Below are 8,151 nucleotides of genomic sequence, written 5' to 3'. Positions count from 1 at the left end.
TTCTTAATACTCTACTACTCTCTAAGAGTGACAGTTACTTAACTACTAACTCTACTTAACCGGTATGATAAAACCACATGGAAACCCTACCGAAAAATTTCGACAGAATCTCCCCTGTACCGGTGACCTTAAACTGATATGCAAACACTATATACACAGCCACAGGCAGCTGGAACAGATAACAAACTCTCACACAGTTTATAAGACACAACAACTAAAAAAAACTATTCTAGCAATAACAAATGAATAAAACTCCAACAGTGGAAAATAACCAAACTAACAATGCGGAATGAAAATACAATCTGAAAAGACATAAACCCTAAGGTACAACTCAACTATTTCTATCCACTAAACATGAAAACTCAAAACTTCCCAGGTCTCTCCATAGTCCTAGCATCACACATCCATCCGCACCTCCTTGTCGCCTTCCTTTGCTAACACTTTTCTTTTCCTGTATCTGCAGTAAGAGGAAATGCAAACTATAAGCAAAATGCTTAGTAAGCGCTATCTAACTCATAAAATCTCGATATGCATATACATATATCTATAACATGATCTAACTGATTACTTACAGAAGACTACTCATGCTCATCTACTAATAAAAGAACAAGACATGCTGAAATGCTAAACATGTAAAGCTACTCATTCTCAGAAAATAGCAAAGAATAGTAAGTTAATCTAAATAGCATGCTAGCATAAAAGAAAACTCAACTTGCTGATTTTAAAACAAAGTGAAAATTAATTCATCTGTTCTAAACTTATTCTTTAATTCACTTGTTTAAAACTTATTCTTTAATACTTTATACTTATGTAAAACTTGCTTTACTTGTTCAAAAACTTATACTTATAATACTTCAAAATAGTAATCAACTTCTCTTGGGCCCGACAACTGTACTTGCTTTTACTTTTGTAACGACCCGACCCATTTACCCGAGATAGCTGGTCCTCGACCATCTAGTTGGGCTTACTAGGTTTTCTAAACCTAGGGACGACTATGGGAGCCCAACCCAAGGACAACTGAGAGTCCAACACAGTGCCACTGATAAAAGTAAAATACTTGTTATCTTTTAATACTTCTATATAATGCCTCGGCATTTTCTTTAGCACCTTGTGTGCCAAAATCCCTAAAGTCTTGACTTTGGGATCTACTTAAGGCCTTGGCCTTTTTCTTTCTTCTCTTTATCTTTCTTATACTTGTTAATACCTCTAATAAAGAAATATCTCATGCTCATCTAATAATAAAGGAATCGAACAGGCTAAAATTTGAAACTGTAAATAACTAAAGGCTGAAAACTAAATTTGCATGCTTAAAACTTACAACGGAAAGATCTAAAACAGCAATTAAACTAAAGGTGAAAACTGGAATGCTAATCCAGGAATCTGGAACAAATGTTAGTAGCACTAAAAGCTAAACTAAAACTGAAGGCTTAATGCTAGGCTGGAACCTACACAAAGGTGCTAAAAATAAAGACCATTCGTGCTTGTTTAAGTAAGGAAAATGCACCACACACATATATGTTCTGTTTATGCTAAATAAGGTAGCAAGGAAAGGAAAACTGCACTTCTATCAGCAATGGAAAAGAAATCTGCTCATGCTTACAAATAGCTAAGATAAAGCTAGAAAAACTGCACTTCTATTAGCAATGGAAAAGAAATCTGCTCATGCTTACAAATAGCTAAGATAAAGCTAGAAAACTGCACTTCTATTAGCAATGGAAAAGAAATCTGCTTATGCTTTACTAACAGCAAATGAAAACTAAACAGCATGCTAAATCCATTCAAATCCCTTCTCCTCTTCTTTAACAAACGAAAACTGGAATCTGAAACTTCAATTCATGGCAGTAAATAAAGGAATCTGAAACTACTCATCACTGTGACAAATGAAATAAAGACTACTTGCTCAAAAGAGCTAAACCAGCAGGCTGTTAGCATGAGTAGCAGGGACATGCAAGTGACACAAAATGGGTTGCTTCAAAGACACATACGAAAGTTGAAAACACCATTTAGATACCAAGATGTTGTTCCCAAATAACTAAATTATCCTACCTCAAAAACCCACTCAAGATTCCATCAGTAGGACAATGGCAACCAAGACCCAATTGGTTAAGTCAATAACTGTATGTCCAGAGTGGTCCAGTACAACCAATATCCATCTGTCATCCTAGACTTGGTGCAAAATCCTCAATTCACAGCAACAAGGAAAGAAAACCATAAAAGAACAACAGAATTTGGAAACTATAAAACTCCACATGAACCGTGCATGCATATCAAGGTCCCAACCAATTTCAAAACCTGAAGGGATCAACCCACTTGTTGAAACTTAACTAATCTTTTCCTTTCTTCCTTTAACCTCCCGGCAGCAAACAAAACCCAAAAAAACTTCATGGCAGAAACTCGAACAAACAAGGAAACATCAAAACGAAGTCAGAACTACTCTTACCGCAGGTGAGTGAGCAACTTACCACGATTCCTGAATTCAAACCGAAGGAGAAGAACTTCTGGGGTTTCGGTTGGCTGAGATTTTGGCCTCCTCTTCGTGCTCCCGGCTTCTCCTCGACGCAAGAATCACGACGGTGAAGGAACCTTCGGAGAATGCCCTCGTCGGCTGCCGGAAACGAAGTTAGGGCTTCGTTTTCTTCGCTCGGCAGAATCGGCGCCATCGCAGAAGGGAAGAGGAGAATAGGAGATAAAGGTTTGGGGAAAAAGAAAACTTAAGTTCTTTTTTCTTATAACTAGAGTTTCAATTATAACTTATATATAATCGTTCCATATTTGTTCACAAAACATATGCAGAACAGTTGGTTAGTTGCGTTTTGACCGGGTCAAAGGCCGCTGGTTCGAATCCTCAGTCGCACCCTTTTTCCAATTTATTTTCTGTTTTAATCATTGCTTAAATAAATTTCGCTTCTTATTTTACCAGCAATGATCGCCAGCACACCTGGTCAGTCGGGTTTTGACCGAGCCAAAGATCGTTGGTTCGAAACTCGGCTGTAACCATTTTTCTTCCTATTTATTTCCTATTCATTAACTACTGCTTAAATAGAATATTTCTCCTTTTTTAATAAGAAATGCTCACTGGAACAGTTGGCTAGCTGGATTTGGTTAAGGCTCGATTCAGGTCCGAGGTCCACGGTTCCAATCTCGACTTGAACATTTTTTGTCGAACCTCTTCCTTTTTGGTAAAAATACCAAACGAACTCCAAAAATTGCATAAAAATACTCTATAAATTCCTAAAAATCTCTATAATTTTTCTAAAGTATTTCTAAATATTTTAAAGCACTTTTAGGACACCTAATGAGGAAAATTGGGTCATTACACTGCGGATGGAATACAGTACTGAATCGGAGATGTGTGCCCAAGGCCTGCTACAAACCCTGCCAAAATCGGGACGTGAACCGTGGTTCTCTATCCGATATAATGCTCAAAGGAACACCATACAATCTGATGATCTCCATACAATATAGCTTTGTCAATCGATCCAGAGAATCGATCTTCAGAATCGCTAAGAAGTGTGTGGATTTGATTAATCGGTCAACGATTACCCAAATCGCGTCATGGCTTCCAATCTCGACTTGAACATTTTTTGTTGAACCTCTTCCTTTTTGGTAAAAATACCAAACGAACTCCAAAAATTGCATAAAAATACTCTATAAATTCCTAAAAATCTCTAGAATTTTTCTAAAGTATTTCTAAATATTTTAAAGCACTTTAGGACTCCTAATGAGGAAAATTGGGTCATTACACTGCGGATGGAATACAGTACTGAATCGGAGATGTGTGCCCAAGGCCTGCTACAAACCCTGCCAAAATCGGGACGTGAACCGTGGTTCTCTATTCGATATAATGCTCAAAGGAACACCATACAATCTGATGATCTCCATACAATATAGCTTTGTCAATCGATCCAGAGAATCGATCTTCAGAATCGCTAAGAAGTGTGCGGATTTGATTAATCGGTCAACGATTACCCAAATCGCGTCACGGCCTTGACGTGTCCTAGGCAATCCCACTACAAAATCCATAGTGATGTGTTCCCATTTCCACTCCAGAATAGGAATCCTCTGAAGTAAACCGGCAGGTCTCTGGTGCTCAGCCTTCACCTGTTGATAGACTAGACATCTAGCTAAAAACTCCGCGATATCTTTCTTCATGCCATTTCCACCAATAAGAACACCTCAAATCTCGATACAGGTGTGTTCCACCTGGGTGGATAGCAAATCGAGAGCGATGTGCTTCCTGAAATAGCTCCTCCAAGAACGGATGAAATTGAAGTACGCATAATCTGCCTCGGAAATAAATAATGCCCTCGTCATCTCGGGTGAACTCGGTCTGCTGCCCGAAAGTTATCTGGCTGCCAATGGAATGTAAGCGCTGATCACTGGCCTGGCCTCTCGGATCCTCGTCCTGATCGACGACTGAGCAACCATGATAACCAAAATACCCTGCTCTGTCTATCCCTGCTCCTCAAGGCCCAACTCGGAGAAATCCTGAATCAAGTCCATTACTAAAACTCGGTGACAAGCTAAAGTCCCTCAGAAGTTACGGCTAAGTGCATTGGTAACCACATTAGCTTTCCCTGGGTGCACTACAAGAAAATCCTCATTCAACAACACTCAAACGACAATGATTTTATACCAAATCGTTGTTTTTTTACCTTTTAACAACGGTTTTAATAAAAAGCTTTGTTTTAGTAATTTTTTTGCCTACGACAATAGTTTTTAAAAACTGTTGTCTATTTATGTTTTTTTGGGGCTACGATAACAGTTTTTAAAGGCTACGACAATGATTTTTGAAAACCATTGTCTATGTGCATTTTTTTTTTGGTTATGACAACGGTTTTTAAAAACTGTTGTCTATTAAGTGTCGTTGAATACCATTATTTTTTCCCTCGCCATTTTTTTCCCTTCACCATTTTTTGCCGCCGAGTTTTTCTTTCCCTCTCCCCAAAATTTTTTGCCGCCGCATTCCGCCCCTTTACCTTTTCGATCCCTAAGCATTTCCATTCAACCTACGATCTCTTCACCTACTTTGCATTTTTCTTTCTTGATCTCTTCTCGATCCCTAAGCATTCCCCCCTCTACCGCCACCTCGCTGCCACTAGAATCCCCCCAACTTCCTCGACGAACTCTTCATCATCCTGAAAGAGGAAGGTGGAATGAATTTGCGCTTCTTTTGTTGTCTCCTTTTCTTCATCCTGGAAGAGGATGCGAAGGGCTTAGGGCATCTCAGGTCTCAATGGCGACTCCTCTCCTTGCTTGTGCTCGGTCCCTCTTCGCCAAAACCTCTTCCCTCCTCGCCAGTCTTCTTTCTCTTCCGGAGGGTGTTGTGATTGGTGTGTGATGATGACAGATGAGGCGGCGACGTCTCCGAAGGTGGGTGTCGTGTTCTCCAACCACCTTCGGCACGTGGAATCCATGTCCTTGCACCCCTCAAGCGCTGGTCAGATCTCACACCTTAACGCCGTCATCCTTGGTGAACCCCTAGAATCTGAGGAGAACGACCTTGTCTTCCCCTCACAAGAATTTTCCAGCCAGGCCCTCATCTCCTCTCCCGAATAAACCTTGATCTTTTAGGAGACATTGGTCCAAATCAAACCTTTATTCATCATGCTTTGCTTTTTCCTAACCTTAGGTTTATGATTCTGAAGTTATGAGATATAGATATGGAATCAAAGGAGATGTGCACGAAAGCTAATATCGGATATGATTGCCTTTTGTTCGGTACATTTTGACATTTGGCTATCTGGTGATAGGTTTGAAGTTATAGCATACGAATCCTTTCTTAATTCACTATTGCTTGCCTTTGATTTTTTTTTTTTTTTCAGATCTTGATGACACCCTCTATCCGTTGAGTTCCAGAATTTTCGCCAAGTGCTGCAAAAATATTTTAGGTATGGTCTCTATTTTGTTTCTATATCAACTTTTCCCTAAGAATTGAGACATATATTTTATCATTTTTCAGAATATATGCTTGAAAAATTAGAGGTTGAAGAAAGTAATTTACTAGAGTTGTGTACTATTCTGTATAAGCACTATAGAACAACAATGGTTGGTTTAAAGGTAATTGTTATATTCATGTTCGACAAAGGTGCGCTTGCAGTAATGAGAAACTTTCTACTTGTTTTTCAGACCATTGGCTATAACTTCGATTATGATGATTTCCATAGGTTTAACTCTATCATTGTTTTTTTTATCTTTGCTTCACATGTTTCATTCTATGGTTTTAGTGAAGCAAAGAGTTTACTGATTTCCTATGGTTTAATAGCTTTTCCCATGGAAGATTACCATATGAAACATTAAAGCCAGATCTTGTTATAAGTCAACTCTTGTTGAGCCTTCCAGTTCGAAAAGTTGTGAGTTTCTGGGGCATGGATGTTGAAACTCTCTGATTCAACTTTGTATTTTTTTTCACTTCACTAACAAGCTCATGAATCGACTTGAATGAATAGATATTCACTAATGGTGATCAAGCTCATGCTGCTAAAGTGCTTAAGAAGTTGGATCTGGAAGATTGTTTTGAAACTATTATTTGCTTTGAGACACTAAACCCACCATCCTCTTCATCTAGAGAAGATAATTCAGCCAACATCTTCGACATAATTGGCTACTTATCGAAACCTGATCCAAATGTTGATCTATCAAAGACATCAATATTGTGTAAACCATCCATTGAAGCCATTGAGCATGCTCTCAGGATTGCAAACATTGATCCCTAGAGAACTGTAAGTTACATTTATGAATGTGTCTTCATTTCTATTTAGTTGCTGATAACCCATGTTAGGATTTAATAAGTATCTTGACCTTCTTGTTGAGGTCTTAGAAATCAACGTAGTCATTACTTTCTATCACTAGTGGTTACATCATGGCATGCTATTATTTCCTAAGAAAAACTGTGTATTAGTCTATTATGTCACAAGATTGTTGAAGAATACTCTCTAGCTTGATTGGTTGGGTGTTATATATATATATATATATATATATATATATATATATATATATATATATATATATATATATATATATATATATATATATATATATATATATATTTCTGATGCATGTATAAGAGCATTGATTGCCATTTATTCTGGAGGAAAAGGTGAATGACAAGTTCTTACAAGTATCAAATGGCAAGTCATATTTATTCTTTTACCTTTTAACAAAAAATATGTTTGTATATACAAGGTGAAACTTCTCTATTAACACAATGCTTCTACAGGAGTTTACTGGAAACTTTTACTGTCATGTTCCAAGAGTAAATAGTTTCATTCTCCAGTTAATTAGAATTACCTTAGTTCAAAGATGGATTTTTTTTTTCAAATTTCCTCTCACACAAATGACAAATTTCTTCTATGCAGAGTTAACTATTCTTGCATATGTTATGTCACAGTCGAATCGTCGACACAACTATGGATTAGATCTCCTCCTTTTATCTGTTGATGAAGACATTCAGGTTATAGAGATGATTCACTGGAAAATGTTAAAAGAAATGAAATTGAGGTATTAACTTTAGTTAAACTGCTACTTTCTAAGGCTATGGTATAATTACCATGTTAGGAATTCTTCTTTTATTAATTGAATTTAGTTATTTCTTGATTTTTTTTTTTATGTGGCGGTTATGTTATATCATTTCATATTACATTTTTATTTATTTTGCAATGCATAATTTATTTTTTACTGTGAGATACTATTAATTTAATCATGGTTGTGAAAGTTGGTCGCCTTATATGGATACCCCAACTGGATACACACATGCTTAAATCGTTCCAATTTTTCTCATAAAATTAGTTTGTAGGTCTAATTCTGGCTGATGGCTCATGATCTGGTCCTAACATATATTCTCCTAAGAAACATCATGATTATTAAAACTTCAGTGAGTATGACATCCAGGTAGAACATCTTTTTTATTATTATTCTTATTCTGAAATGCAGAAAGTGATTTCCAACAACTTAAGATTTTGAGATATTCAACAATATATATCATTTGTTGGTAAACACGTTACTCTAAGACTAACATTTTTGTGACAATTATCAGTTAAATTTGTAGTGAATATACATTTAGATAGTAGTGATTATCAGTTTAAAAAGTCTTATTCTAAACTGCACGAAGTGATTAACAGTTTAGATGGTTTAATGAATTAGTTTGTTCTT

The 8,151-nt window shown here is 36.9% G+C and overlaps 1 protein-coding gene across 1 annotated transcript; it reads left to right on the top strand.

Moving 5' to 3' along the window:
- The first annotated feature begins 5,663 nt into the window (after positions 1-5,663).
- On the top strand, positions 5,664-6,716 carry LOC122043876 (uncharacterized protein C24B11.05-like). Its single transcript, XM_042604444.1, has 6 exons — positions 5,664-5,721; positions 5,826-5,891; positions 5,963-6,060; positions 6,130-6,167; positions 6,266-6,353; positions 6,450-6,716. The coding sequence occupies exons 1-6, from the start codon at positions 5,664-5,666 to the stop codon at positions 6,714-6,716; spliced, it is 615 nt and encodes a 204-aa protein (XP_042460378.1).
- The last annotated feature ends 1,435 nt before the right edge of the window (positions 6,717-8,151 follow it).

The sequence above is a fragment of the Zingiber officinale genome, chromosome 2A (genome assembly GCF_018446385.1).
Source record: "Zingiber officinale cultivar Zhangliang chromosome 2A, Zo_v1.1, whole genome shotgun sequence".
NCBI classification, from domain to species: Eukaryota; Viridiplantae; Streptophyta; class Magnoliopsida; order Zingiberales; family Zingiberaceae; genus Zingiber; species Zingiber officinale.
The sequence above is the reverse complement of the archived record's forward strand: the minus strand, read 5'-3'. Positions and strand labels throughout refer to the sequence as shown.